Raw genomic sequence first — 14,750 nt, 5'->3', positions numbered from 1 at the left:
CCTCTGGTGACTAGGGAGGCAATGAACGTTACCTCTTGAAAAGGACAGCCTTCAAGGAAGCGAAATTAAGCTCTAATAAACCAAGGGCAAGGACTACATCAACTTGGTAACTTTGGGGTACCTGAAAATGTATCTTTTAGATTTCACAATGGATCCTCTTTTACCAAATAATTAAATTGTGTAATCTATCAAAGACATTTCATCTTAATTTCGATTATCTTTATTTCATATTTTCAAGGATTTCTATAACTCTACAGATTCCTAAACACTTAGGCTGAGTTTTACAATTTATAAAAGTTATGTTATCCATAATATATTGGGCATTTAGAAATTTAAACAACATATAGATTTTCTGAGGTAATGTAAGACTAAAATATTTGCTATCTTTTGGGATGATTAGAATGACATACTGGCTCTCTATTCAGACTTTCAGACTTTCCCAACTAATTTTAGTTAGATAATTGGCAACCCGTTAAATATTTGCTTTGCCAACATATAACTCACAGGAACGGCAGATTTTTCTTAAAATCAGCAAATGATATTGTAAGCCTGAGCCCAAATAATTTCTTTTCAATGAAAATTTGTTAATCTTGTTTGCTGTGTCACACTAACTACCATTTTCTATGGTTAAACAAGAAGAGACTATCGTTACAATTGTTTAATAACACACTGCATGGGAAAAACTTTAAGAAGTAATTCATTATAAAAGCTACAGTATCACACAAGTTATATGGTATTCATTATTTAGTGTCGATGTGAATAAATTCCTTCCCTACGTCAACATGTAAAGAAAACACACTATCCAAAATTACCTACAGAGTGGTGCTTAAGGTACTCTTGATGATTTTTCAATATATTGTTTCTCAGCAGAAAAAAACCTCAGCAACTATTTCTGGGATTTTTCAAAGGAGGAGGAGAATGGTGCCTGTTCCTTCTCTTCCAGCATTGATTTTCTTCACAATCTGTGATATGGTTTCTCAGAAACGCCGTTTGGCAGCCCTGATAATTTCATGTGTTTTCAAACTTAAGCCACCCAGACTACACTGTTCACTATTTTCAGCTCCTTTCATTTTCCTTTTCCCTTTAATTATAGAAGTCTCTATTCCCTCTTTTTACAAATGTGGTCAAGAAAGATACTAAATGCTATTTGTAGAAAGAATATGCATTTGTTTTTCTCTTGACGGTTCACCTAAGGTCTTTCCAAATAAAGCAGCTGTGATTGATAGTGATAGGCAACACTTCAAGGGTAGCAACTTTTTGGACCCTCACCTGTTCCTTTGATTTTGGGGGACGTGGCACATGCCCCGGGGGGGGGGGGAAGCAAGTAAATACTTTAATTTTAAATTGCACTGTTAAAGCACTTTCAAAATAGTAACAGTTGAGCTTCACCTCAGACCTGAACGTCTTTCTGTCTATTATCGAGGACCCCTCTTAACCCGCCTGGTGTCCCGGTCTATGCCGTGCGTTTTCCGAAATGGGGCCGCAGAGTTACCAGCGGAGCCCAGTGAGTGAGAGGGCTCCACGCACACTCCCCGACTCCGGCCCGGACGGGGTTCCCAGACTCCGCGCAGAGCGCCAGGATCGCCGTCCCGCTTCCTTCTCCCGGCCTCCCCCACCAATCCCCAGTTTGAAAGAAAACTTCACGCGGCCGAAATGAACGTGCCCTCACCGTTCCAAGCCTTCCTTTCCTGCCAGCAGAAAACGTGAGATTTATTATGACAAGGGAAGAGGGGTTGGGGGTCGTCGTGGCACACTCGGGAAGCGGGTTACCTGGGCCCCCGTCAGAGGTGGGTCCGCCGTCCGGGGACCTACGGACCGGGGGCGACGCGGCCGGGCGCACGGATGGGCGCGAGAGATTGCGCCCGTCGCGAAGCAGCCGGGGCAGCACTTGTCCTGTAATCGATTGCCGAGCGCGCCGAGCGGCTGAGCGCGCAGACACGCGCACACGCGCCCGCCAGCCCGCGCGCGCGCACACACACGCGCTCTCATACACACCCGCACAGGCGCTCGGGCCCTGCACACACACACACGCACGCGCGCGCACGCACGTCCGCTCGCCCGCGCCCCGGGCTCCGCCGCCCGCCGCCCGCCACCCGCCGCCGCCGCCGCCGCCGCCGCCACCGCCGCAGCCGCCACCAGCCCGCCCTCCGCCCGCGGGCGTCTGCGCGAGCCCGGCCGGCGGGGGAGATGTGCTCGGGCTCCACCGGATCGGTTTCTCGGGGTTTGACCAGCTGTCCCGGGCTAACCCTGCTCCTCGCTGAAGATGGAGGAAGTAAAAACAGGATTACCCTTAGCTACAGATCCACTGCCTTAGTTTCCACCACCAACTGCAGTGCACAAACACACGTTAGGCACAGGAAAGAAAGAAAGACAGAGGACACATTAACAGTAAACACAAACAAAAGGGTGATGGGATTATTTTACTGCATGCACTGCTGAGGTAAATCTCCGCTTGGCTTTTGCGTGGTGAAGAACAGCTCTTGTTTTATTTGTCTTCTGATTCATAGATTATATATAAATATGTGTATGATTTTCAAAGGGGGGAGTGTTTTCAAAGTTAAGTGTAATTATATAGGATCTCGTTTTGCACTGTGATATGATCAAATGACTTGTTGCTGTTAACCAGTAATAATAATAATGTAGGTATTTTTCTCTGGGATGGATGGATTGTGGCTCTGATTAGGGTAATGATTTTTGTAAAGGACGCTCAGGGAATCGGGTTGAAAATGATGTCCTCTGCCTTAATTTATTGTCCCCTCCTTGTAGTCTGTTTCTGGGATGTTAATCGATTAATCAGTTCTCATCTCTATACCTGTCATGAATTTGAACTTGTTTTGCTTTGTTTTAACTTGAATTCCAAGAACAAATATTGGGTAAGCTGGAATAAATTGCAGCTGTCCAGATAGAAGGTAATATCCAGATCCTGTTGGAATAAAAAAAAAAAAAACAAACCTGGTATGACACATATACAAAGGCAGCAGTTAAATCACTTTGACAGGTTCTAGTATGGGTGAAAGAGATGGAATTAAGATTTAATTTTCTTTCTTTTTTGCCAAAGGCCAAAACCAGTCCTGTGAAGTTGGCCTAGGTTCCTAGCAGGGTTCTGCCTGACTGTCCCTCCCCTCTACCCCCCCCCCCCCCCCACTCCTTTTCTTTCAGTTTTCTTGTCTTAGCTTTTGGTCGATTCTTAAGGAACCGGTGGATCAAGTTTTTTCTCTTGTTAATCGCATTGCTATAGCACTGACTGACCTCTCTCTCTCTCTCTCTCTCTTTTTTTTTCCTCTTTCCTGAAAGTACGTGGTGCCATTCCTGAGTGACTTTTCCTACTAGACCATCCCAAAGGGACGAGGGGGAGGGGTGGAAGCAGGAGGAGGAGGAGGACGAGGAGGAGGAGGAGGAGGAGGAGGAGGAGGAGGAGGAGAAGGGGGGTGTTCCTTCTCTCTCATTTCTTGGTTTTGTTTATCAGCCGATCTGTTTGCTGGATTTGGGCTTGGAATGACCCACCTGTAAAGTGCTTTTCCTTCCTCCTCCCCTTGAACTCTGCAGGGGGCTTGGCTTGGAGGGGGCAAGGGAGGGAAAGAGAGAAGGGGGAAACACAAAAAACTTCTTTCTTTCTCCCTCCGTTTATCTTCAGCCCGACATTGTCACCTCCTCTTTGAGGGGTTAGAAGAAGCTGAGATCTCCCGACAGAGCTGGAAATGGTGATGAATCTTTTTTAATCAAAGGACAATTTCTTTTGTATGTACATTTCGTTTCTCTTTCTCCTTTTTCTTTTTCTTTCCTTCTCTGGGGTTAATAACCATTTCATTGATGGGGCAGCCTTCTTTCGCTTCTCCCTGACGTTTCTTTCTTTTTAATATGTGTGTGTTAAATGTGTACATTTTAAAGAGATAAGCGCATTTGTAAAATATCCGAAGAAACTGCTCCCCTTTTCAAGTTTACGGATCTCTTTCTTTAAAGACTTATGTAATCATAATTTAAAAGAATGTGATAACAGTACAGCAGGTTGAAATTTAAGTGCTATGTAGTGACTGAGTTGGGAATTTGATCTGATTATTCCATAAAGAAAGAAAAGTTTTTTGGGGGGGGGTAAAGGGAGGGTGGTGGTGTAGAAGGGGAGGGGAGGGAGAAGGGAAGTGGTTTTGGAGACAAGAAGTGAAGCTGCCTGTTTTCCAGTAAGTAATGGAGAAATTCCAGGAGCCAGGGCTAAATATACTTGGCGATCAATACAGAAATGGCTCATTGTGAATAATTTAGCTGCTGGTGCAGTGAGAGTTTTGAAACTAAAGGCAAAAAGGACCAAGGCCAAAGGGGTGGGGGGGCGGGGAAAGTAAAAATCTTCTCAGGACTTGTCAATTCTTAAACTCCCTCCCCCCACAGAATACAATTAGATTATTGATCTTCTCATTACGTGAATCAAAGCTAGAGGGTGTCATCTCATATAGTTTACTTTTGTTTCTGAGAATTAAGTTCTGTTTTGTGTCATTTGTGCATGAGAATAATTGCCCAAAGTTTTTTTTAAAAGTAATTCCCTCCAGCACAAACAAAGTTTATGAAATTTTCAAAATCAGAATGTATTAAGTAGGCTTGGCATTTGTATCCAAGCATGGTCTGGCAGGAAATTAAGATTACATTGAACAGGTGCTTACAGAGGACTTGGGGTAGGCTAAAATGTCAATACAAGTCAGGGAGTTGGCCAACTGCGGTAGAAATCTTCAAGACACCGTTGGGCAACTAAGTTTTTTGTTTTGTTTTGTTTTCTTATGTTTGTTTGTCCTCCCCCTCCCTATTAGAACATGATGAACCAACTTGCAACAATTGTGAATAGAGCTATCTGTATACTGGGGAAATCCTCAAACTGCAGTGTGATTGTGGGAAGTAGTGAATGGTAAAATACTTAAATCCCAGTTAAAGCTGACACATTTGAGGTGTACCTCCTATTTTTTCTTTAAACTCAGAAAGTTTTGATCAAGAGAGTCATTTCTTTTTTTGCTCTAGCCCATCTCACAGCACACTTATCTTTCCTATCCTATCTCCAGCAGGAATCAGATCATTTGCAGAAAGAGTTCAATGACTTGCAAATGAGCACATACAGTAGTACACTGTAGTATGTTTCTGGGCACAGGTTGCAGCAGCAACATGGACTAACTGCTTGAAGCATCAGATAAATAAAAAATTTAATGGTAGATACTGAAAGGAATCATTGTATTAAGGATATAATCTTTTATTTTGCAGCATTGCACTTTGACTATGGAAACAGAGGCTATTGATGGCTATATAACGTGTAAGTATTCGTTTTCATTAATTTGTTATTGGGAATAAAGTTACCTTTGTATTACCTGTGTTTTAATTCCTGGATTATGAAACTTTATTAAGAATTCTGCATTCTTTTTTTCTATCTGTTGACAATTTTACCTTTGAATGAGTTTGAGAAAATAATAGCACAGAAGTGAAATAAGAAAAAAATATAGAAATATACTAAGTTAAGTAGTATACTTAATAGTAGCTATCAGATTAACACTTTCCTACTTTTTAAAATTTACTTTATTGTAAGTTTAGAATAGGTCAGGTTACATCTATGTCTACTAATATGGTGTATACTAAATATTTACTACAGTGTAACTTAATTTTTATTACGTGAAAGAGAATTAGCTTTCCTAACTTGACATTTCTATAGCTACCCATCTTTTCCACCTCTCTCTGATAGCCAGCATTTTGGAAAATGCTCATTATAAATGCTGTGTGCTTAATAATTAAAGAAGATGTTAAAAGAAAAGCATTTTTTTAAATTAAAAGATACTTTAGAAATCAGCAGCTTCATAAGAGTATTGAGATAAAGTTTTATTAATTTTTTTATTGTGGGTTGATTATGGCTTTTCATCATTTCATTCAACTGTATTTCTAAATGATATTTCCTTATAGTTTCTTTTAAGGGAAAAATGTATTACCTTACAGTTTGAAGGCTATGCATGCCATTGGGTATATAAAGCAAAGTTAGTAATTACATTTTATGTGACATTGAATAGAAACCAAAAAATTTTATTTTGTGAAAGCAGGTGACAATGAGCTTTCACCCGAAAGAGAGCACTCCACTATGGCAATTGACCTCACCTCAAGCACACCCAATGGACAGCATGCCTCACCAAGTCACATGACAAGCAGTAAGTCTTCATTTTATGATTTTTTTTTTTTTCTATTTCTCCAGCAACAGACTTGAATTTGTTAGGTGTGTGGGGTCCTCTCACATTGTGGTATAGCTACGGTTATAGATTTTGCTAAAGAAAGAACAACACAGATTTATTCCTGTTCATTCTAGTATTATAAAACATGAGCCTGCTTACTAGTCTGAACTATCCCAAGGTGGCATTTGGGAGCTGGTGCTTACCTGTATCAGGTAAGAAAGGTTAGAATTTGCTTGTTATTGTTTTCACTTGCCAGGTTTATGACTGGATTTTGTTGTTGTTGTTGTTGTTGGATAAAAATGTGGAAATATCGGTTCCAAAGAACTCTTCACAGTTAAAAAATAAAATAATTTTATATTGCCTTGATAGAAAGCTAAACCGTCAGTAGTAGTATTACAGTGTTACTTGCTTTAAAAAAATGTGAAAGTTTCTTCTCCAAAGCACTGGAAGTGAAGTGTAATTGAAAATTTATAGAACTTATTTATATCCATTTCTCTAATGAAGATGAAAGCATTTTGTCCAGAGAAGAACTGATAAAATTTGGAAAGGTGTTTTGAACTTGTAGGAAAAGACAGTTTTGGCTACTATTTTTGATAAAGGGTTGTTTATTGATACATTGTATTGATAATGTATTGATACATTGTTTTCATGTAGTAAGAAAACAACTTACATGCTGTCAGTGACAGAAGACAAAATACTTTCCTTTATTAAGAATATGATTTTTTTCTTAATTATAATGTTTTATCAGTTTAGTTATCAAGTGCAAGTGCTTTATTACTCTTACTCAAAAGTCATTTGAAATATTTTTTTCTTTGTACTTTCAATTTATATTTTATTCTTATATAGTATAGAAAGAACATTGGACTTATATGTAAATGTAATTAAATTTACAAGTTTTCTGTCTTGGCAATATGTGAGGGAAAGGCATTTTCTTTCTATTTATTCCTCCCTGAAGATTTAATAACTAAGAGAAGTGAATCATCTACTTAATTATGAGCATATTCGTAAGTCCATTCTGAGTATCCAGAGAGAGCAACTTTTTCTTTTTAGTTCTAACAGCTCTTGAAACTAAGTTATTATAAAGCTATAAGCTTAATAATTAGGAAAGACTACTGAATTATAAGCAATTCATATAGAATACTATTGAATACATTTTGCAATTTATTAACTTTAAGTAATCTTAGTTATTGACTTGAAATTATGATTAAATTATTTGAGTTTGCTTTATTTATTTAAAAGTTGTAGTTATTTTAAGTAATGAGGATGATTTAAGAAGCAGTCCTTATAATTCCTTTATCATTTAGAAAGAAAAAACTAGTAAAGTTAATGAGTGAATGTATACTAAATTATCATGCTAATCTCATAATGAATCTTTTACATTCATTTTTTTTTTGCTAATTTATTTGATAAAAACTATACTATGACTATAATTTAGGCAATAGAGTTTTTACATTTCAATATACTAGTTCTTTGGTATAATATATTTTTCGTTCTCAGATAACTCACATGATTTCCTAAAGAGTAAAAAGAGATTAATATGTAGTTTCTGTTAGTTAGCAATTGGCTTTAGAAACATTGCATGTATAGGTTAGGGAGTGACTGTTAATCAGAGACTTGACTGTCATCCCCTAGACACAACCACAGGAAAATGCTTGTCAATTGGTTAACTGGCTGCTTTATTTGTGAATTTGATTCTGGTTTTGCTTCAGAAAGGCAGTTCACTCATCTTTTTAAATAAACATTACAAAGTGTAGGCATGCAATTTGAACAAATAAGCACTGTGCTTTTGACATTTGAGCTTTTCTCACCCAACAACAGTAAACTTATGTTTGGTAGAGAGTTTTTTAACTTACTAGCCTGTGGCAATTCCATGTTAGTACAGTTTTTGGCTAAGCTGCACATGTTTTCAGGTTCTTTTCCAAAGAGTTGCAGGTTAAATATTTTGGCTCTCACTTCAGAGCTGTCTCTTGCATCCTTTATGTAGCCTCTATTTACAGTATCTAGGTTACCCACTTAGGTGTTAGATGGAGAAGATACCCATTTTTCCTCTCTGTTAGATCTAGGAGAATATCAGCATTTTAGACTGCCAAAGCAAATGGTGATAGAGAGGGACTCTTGTCTATTAATTAAAACAAGAGACCTAGAATTGGTCACTCTGATATTTTTTCGTGACTTAGAATAATTTTTGTGTGCATCTGGCCTGTCAGATCACTTGTGTCTGAGATCACTGGTTTTCCTAAATCCTTTTACATGCATTGTTGACTTTGTTAAACGAAAAGAGCTTATTTATTTTCTGCATTTTTTATTATCTTCATATATACTTCCTGGAGGGTGGCTGTTTCTAAAAACAGAACTGCAATTTTGATAGAAAGTGTTAAAGCTAAAAGTAAACGTGAAAACCTTTAAGATAATTTCTAGTAGCAGGAAGGAGAGGATGGAAATATATTTGTAGGGAAGAAAAAAGTTATTTTTAAACAGTTTAAAAAAAAATAAGTAAAATATTTTTAAAAAATAAAACAGCTAACATTCTGGCCAGAAAAATTATCAATAAGGCATGAGAGCTCACTTATTTTGGCTTTAGGAAGGTAGTCAGTACTACTGTAAGGTCCCAGCATTTGTTTAAGCTGTTTGGTAACTATTCTAAGATGAAGGGTTTCTGTGCAACTTGCTGCCAGCTATTGTATAAAAATAATGACAGCAACTATCATTATTTGACAATGCTAGAATAGAGCACTGGCGACCTGGGAGAGAACTAAAAATGTTATATTATGATGCCTGACAGTTTTGAGTTTTAAAATTTAGCATGTAAGATAAACTTAAGAAGAAGTAAGAGGTATTAGTGATCCTAACATTTTATAATGACTACTTCCTATGGTTTTGAATGAATTTTCTTAGAGAACTTTAAACTTTTTCTTCTGAAATAGGATCTCTTTGATAAGAAGATGGGCATTGTTGCCTGAGATCATTAGTGTACATATTGAGTCTGCTGACAATCTTCAGTGTCAGGGATGACAGTATATGCCTTGATGGCTTTTGGAAATACACAGTGTTAAGTGATTTTAAAAATAGAATCTGGGAGTTAAGAATCTGAGACAGACATCTCAGAACAATATAGAAATAATCCATATTGTATTTTGGCCCATCAAATGAAAAACTTACTTTGTGCTTCCTTCTGTTTCTTGGTTAGCTTGTTTTCAGTTCTTGCATAGTTGTTGAGTATTGGTTTCAGGCCGTTCTATACTGGCAGCTGACTATTTTGAAAATTGCTTAAAGTTCAACATTTTAAAATTAATTTTATTATTCTTATCTATTTTTTATAATGTTTATGTATAAGTTTGCCTTGCAGGTAGTTACTTAAATGGTTACATCATGATGCAAAATTTGTTTCTATTACTTTAAAGCTCTTAAGTGGATCAACTCTACAGTCAATGCTATTTATCAGTCTGATGGCCAGGTGGCATGTATGGAATCGGAAGAAGTAGTAAGTCTAGTTTTACAAGGCTCTGACCAATAATCAGGTCAGGGAATCTATTTTTTTCTTTTCGGAGTGCTTCACATTAACTTTTTTCTCAGCTAGTTTCCATTTTTAGAATCTAGTGAAGCAGAAGTATATTATGATCTCTATTTTTCATATGTGGAAATTGAGACTTGAAATCAATTTACCTCTTAGAGAACTTAGCAGAAAGATGAAGTTATCAGGATTGAGACATAAAATTATGATCTTATCTTGTGGGTTAGTTAGATAATTGTTATCTCTACAATGTCACCTTTTCAGGGTGTCTGCTGTGTCCAATGCTCGGCCATATTTTTGTGACAAAAACAATATTTCAGAAACAGAAGAGTGTTCTTATGAGGGTGGAGTGGTATCAGATAATCTTTTCAAGAGGGTGTTGTAGTGTACTTTTTGAAATAGAGCCTATATTATGGGACTCATCAGCTTCCTTAGTTGTCTTCTGTAGCTTAGTTTGGCAGTCACCCTTGGTTGGATTTCTGTAAGACACACCCTAATATAACACCAGATGGGCTTGATGTAAAATGTTGCTGTTTTAAGTCACTGTACTTAAGTTTGTGTATATACCCAATGTACTTTACATTTAGTTCTTCTTTATTAGGGAATTAAGTAAAAATAGTTCTGATTTAACTTGTTTACAGCAATTAGAGATAAGTGTCATAACTATTTTCCAAAAGAGAAAAAAAGAGGGGGGAAGGAAAGTAAAGGAGGTATATGTTTGTTGGTAAATAACAGCAAAAGTGCTGTAATTTTTCTTTGCACTTCATTCCACTCACTCCCCGTCTTTTTAGGCTGCTTCGTATGTGAATTAAAGTCTGTTTTCAAAAAACAAAACAACTTACGGTGAAAAGATTATCCTTGTTGTCTCTATCTTTGTTTAAAATCTGTCTTTTCTGCTGAAGTATCTTTTTAAAAAAAAATGTATCATCATCCATTATGTTCTCTTCGGGAGTCTTCCTGTAAGCTGTAGTGAATTTTCATCTCTGGGTTCTGTGCTCTTCTCTCCTAACTTTGGATATATTGGTATATTTTGAATATTCACCTATTTTTATCATATCTGAAAATATCGATAGCACAGTTCCAGTCCTAAAATGAGATAAAATATGTTGTTTTTCTTTACTTTTTTCTTTATATCTGTTTATGTCAAATATATTCGTTGACCTGTTAACATTTTCTTTTTGTGAATTAATTGAGACTCAGTATATCTCTGCTTTGATATAGGTAAAGATTATTTAGGGACGGTTTCCTTTATTATAAACGTTATAATCACCACTGGAGTAAGAGAAGGTAGAGGAGCATCCCATCCTTTATTGAGTGCACTTAGTATATTAGATGCTTTTCTTACTATTTCACTTTGTCTCCACATCAATTCTGTGAGGTAGGCAAGTAATTACTCCATTTTATAACACTTAAAACTGAGGCTCAGAAGCAGTAGATTATGAGTGGTTAAAAATATGGGCTTTGCAGTTATGCTGGCCTGGGTTAAAATTCCTGCTTTGCTGTGTGACCTTGGGCATGTCACTTCACATCTCTGAGCTCCAATTTCCTTATCTGTAGGATGGAGATAAGCAATGCCTACCTCAATGGGCTGTTGTGAGTTTTCAATAAGACAATATATGCAAAATGCTTAGCACAACTTCTGACACATGCTAAGACACAATAAATAATCACTGCTGCTATTACTCAGAACAGTCAAGTTACTTTTTCATGGACCTATGACTCATAAGGAAAAGAGTGTGTTTTCAAATCCAAATCTATTTGAAATCTGTGTCTTTTGTTCTTTCCTGTTTATTACACAGGTCCAGGGAACAGAGATAGGGATTTCTGACAATTTAGGGTAAGAATTGAAGCAGGACTCCTTCGTTATTTAAAGCATCTATGAAGATTTTGGTTAAGAAAGAAGTAGAGTTTGTCTATAAGTCAGAATTGAAGAATTTCGGGGAGGGGGTGGTGCTCAACATTCCTGAGTATAGTTTTGCGGTTTTGATTATATATAAAGCAAATACTGCATATTATTGGTGATCCAGATATACCAGTCATTACAAATAAAAAAGAAAAAAATTCTCTTGAAAGGGTAACCTATTCCTATGGAGAATCAATTCTTACAGAATCCTCATGTAAAATGTAACCTCATTTGATGTTTCTGGTAGTACCATAAATTCTCACTTGATGATTCCTAATAAAATTGTTGGTTTAATTGTCGATTGTGCACTTGAGTGTAGTAGTTTAGGTGTTTCAAATTTGAAGTAGGCTTAAAATGCAATTATTAATTGTAAGCATTTGACATTTTGTTGTTCAATTCTAGTTGATCAATAAATATTTGTGAGATGCTTCATATGTACCAGGTATTGTAAGGTGAATCCAAAGGTGAATAAATAGTACATAGTCCTTTCCCTCCAGGAACTCATACTCTAGTGGGACAGACAGACATTAAATAAGGCATTTTCCTGTAGTAAGCTTAGTGTCTCGATTATTATAGGGGATGAGAGATGGTGCTAGTTTGGAAAGATGTTTTTAGATGTTTTAAAGATGTTTTTAGTTTAGACGGCTTGAGCCAAGACTTATTAAATGAATAGTATTTAGGGGAGACATGGAAGGCCTTTTCAATAAATAATGTACCCACAATAAGAGGTGAGAAATAGCATGCAGTATTCTGGGAAATACAAGCAAATTGGTATTTCTAGACTGTAAACTTGAAGTCTAAGAATTTGAGGCAAGGAATGACTGGAGAGTTAATCAAGGCAGGTTAATGGAATATCTTGTATGAGGGTAAACCTGACTTTCATTTTCATGGAAGTCAGTGGTTTTTTTTTTTTTTTTTTTTTTTTGAGATGCAGTTTCGCTGTTGTTACCCAGAATGGAGTGCAATGGCATGATCTTGGCTCACTGCAACCTCCGCCTTCTGGGTTCAAGCAATTCTCCTGCCTCAGCCTCCCAAGTAGCTGGGACTACAGGCACGCACCACCATGCCCAGCTAATTTTTTTGTATTTTTAGTAGAGACGGGGTTTCACCTTGTTGACCAGGATGGTCTTGATCTCTTGACCTCGTGATCCACCCACCTCGGCCTAGTTGGTGACTTCAGTCTTTTTTGGCTGACATGGATCTATTTCACTACAGTGTGGAGAAAAAGATTGTGGATGGGGACAGTCTATAGGCAGATGCATCTTTAACAGTCTGTTTCAATGATTGACTGAGAAGTCATGAGAGCTAGCAGTAGTGGGATAAAAAGGAACGAGAAGGATCTAAGTAATATTTAGCAGCTTAAAGTAGACAGTACTTGGGTAGTAGAATTAAGGAGAGAAGAGAGTCAACCTCTATGTTACTGGATAGATGGTGGTACGTTCTGTCAGTGAAGATAGCAAATACTGGAGCAGGTTTCCTAGAAAAGATTTAGCTTAATTCAGTTCTGGTTTGAAGCATCCGTAGGGTACAATTTGGGAGGGGGATAGCAATTAGTCACATGGTTATAGACTGAAGTATGAATTTTCCTAATTAGTGAAAACTAGTATTACCCAATGGTTTGGTTACTTTTCTGCCTGTATAATTTTAGCAATAGTTTAATACCACATTTTAAAAACATTCATGTCTAAGTAATTCTCAGTATTTGATCAGTGGCCTTATTTCCTCAATTGCCCATTAAATGAGAATTCTATATTGAATTGTGTGTGCACAGCTTCAATAAACTCTTTGCTTAATGGAATCCTTCTATGCTAGTCTCAGAAGTTGAATTAATTGACTTACTGATTTTTGGACAAAAAGCTCTTCAACATTTTGTGGTATATCTAATATCATAACTTTTATGTTTTTTAAAAAAATCATAAGACAGATGCATGCCATATACTCTAGTGCCTCTTCTCTAACAATTTGTCTTTATTCTGTAACTTGTTTCTTTATAATTAAATATGTTACTGAAAATATTATATACTTATTACAGGTTGTTAGCTAAATACTAGTCAGTTCTGCCACATTAATAGCTAAGGATTTAATATTCCTCACCAGAGCCTTTTTGAAGACTTTTAGTTAAATATGCAGATACAATATATATTATTTTAAAATGATTTTGTATGTAATTAATTTTTAAAAAATATAACATTATGCCCCTTGGGATGAGGTTACCTGGAGGGGAAAGTATAGCATATATCTTAATTAACATACCTATTCTAAAATATTTATTATAGAATTTCATCTTAAAAATATAAGTGCTGATTACCTAAGACACCATAGAATTCCAAATCAATGTTAATGCTAGAAATAGTTCTTCTGAGATTTCCTGTATGTGGAGATTCAGAACTCCCTCTAGGGAGATATTTTTCATCTTTTGATTATTGATCAAGCATATGTTTATTAAGCACTTACTGTGTATGATGCACTGCTGGTACTGGGGCTCAAAAATATGTTTGAGGTGTTTTTCAGATGTTATCTTCAAGGGTTCAAATGAATTGATATTTTGTTGTAAGATCATAATACTGCTTATTACATTTAGAAGTAAATGACTGTGATGTGCTAAATGACTTGTATCCATTATAGATTAATGAGCTGCTTCTCATCTTTTACCTCCAAGAGTTTTTCAAACGTGTATAAATTTGAGGAGGTACAGTCAAACAGACAAAAGGGCAACCAGCCGCCTAGATCAGTTCTTACAGGATAACATTGCCCCATAAAATTATTTATAATGCAGGATTTGGTACTCATCCTTGCAAGTTCTGAAACTAGATTTGTGGCACACTTAGAGTGAATCTGTATCTCAAAGTTGACTGACATTAAACAAGTTTATGAAATTGATATTTAAAATCCGATTGCCAATTTATATTTAGACGTTAATTAAAAATAAACATACACACACACACACACACACACACACACACACCCCTTCCCAACCAACAAACATAGAAGCTGTATCACTCTAGTTGGCCTGACCAGATCATTTTGTTCTTGTGAACTGACCTATATGGGTAATCAGTAAAGGTCATTTAGTGAGCAAGGAATCTGAACAAAGGGAGTTAGTTATATAATTCAAATGTTTAATGGCATCAGACTAAGAGAGCCTAATATATTC

The 14,750-nt window shown here is 36.7% G+C and overlaps 3 protein-coding genes across 17 annotated transcripts in view; 1 reads left to right on the top strand and 2 right to left on the bottom strand.

The window, feature by feature from the left end:
• LOC144576773 (uncharacterized) overlaps positions 1–2,505 on the bottom strand; it is a 31,912-nt gene extending 29,407 nt beyond the window's left edge. The window contains exons 1-2 of the mRNA XM_078329034.1: positions 2,425–2,505; positions 1,771–2,241 (exon numbers count right to left, since the gene is read on the bottom strand). Of these exons, the coding sequence (XP_078185160.1) occupies positions 1,771–2,241; positions 2,425–2,505 (552 nt within the window). The remainder of the gene's footprint in view (positions 1–1,770; positions 2,242–2,424) is intronic.
• SPAG16 (sperm associated antigen 16) overlaps positions 1–14,750 on the bottom strand; it is a 1,454,415-nt gene that overhangs the window by 1,304,850 nt on the left and 134,815 nt on the right. The gene's annotated exons all lie outside the window — the stretch shown is intronic.
• IKZF2 (IKAROS family zinc finger 2) overlaps positions 2,057–14,750 on the top strand; it is a 170,655-nt gene continuing 157,961 nt past the window's right edge. For 3 of the 15 annotated variants that reach the window (XM_054257911.2, XM_035305609.3, XM_035305605.3), the window contains exons 1-3: positions 3,445–3,701; positions 5,236–5,284; positions 6,057–6,161. In XM_054257911.2, coding sequence (XP_054113886.1) covers positions 3,699–3,701; positions 5,236–5,284; positions 6,057–6,161 — 157 coding nt within the window. In that variant the 5' untranslated portion in view covers positions 3,445–3,698. Of the gene's footprint in view, positions 2,441–3,444; positions 3,739–5,235; positions 5,285–6,053; positions 6,162–6,224; positions 6,395–14,750 lie in introns of those variants that run through there. The other 12 variants (XM_078328435.1, XM_035305608.3, XM_054257910.2 and 9 more) reach the window with 8 other exon arrangements.

This window comes from Callithrix jacchus, chromosome 6, assembly GCF_049354715.1.
Source record: "Callithrix jacchus isolate 240 chromosome 6, calJac240_pri, whole genome shotgun sequence".
Taxonomy (NCBI): domain Eukaryota; kingdom Metazoa; phylum Chordata; class Mammalia; order Primates; family Cebidae; genus Callithrix; species Callithrix jacchus.
The sequence above is the reverse complement of the archived record's forward strand: the minus strand, read 5'-3'. Positions and strand labels throughout refer to the sequence as shown.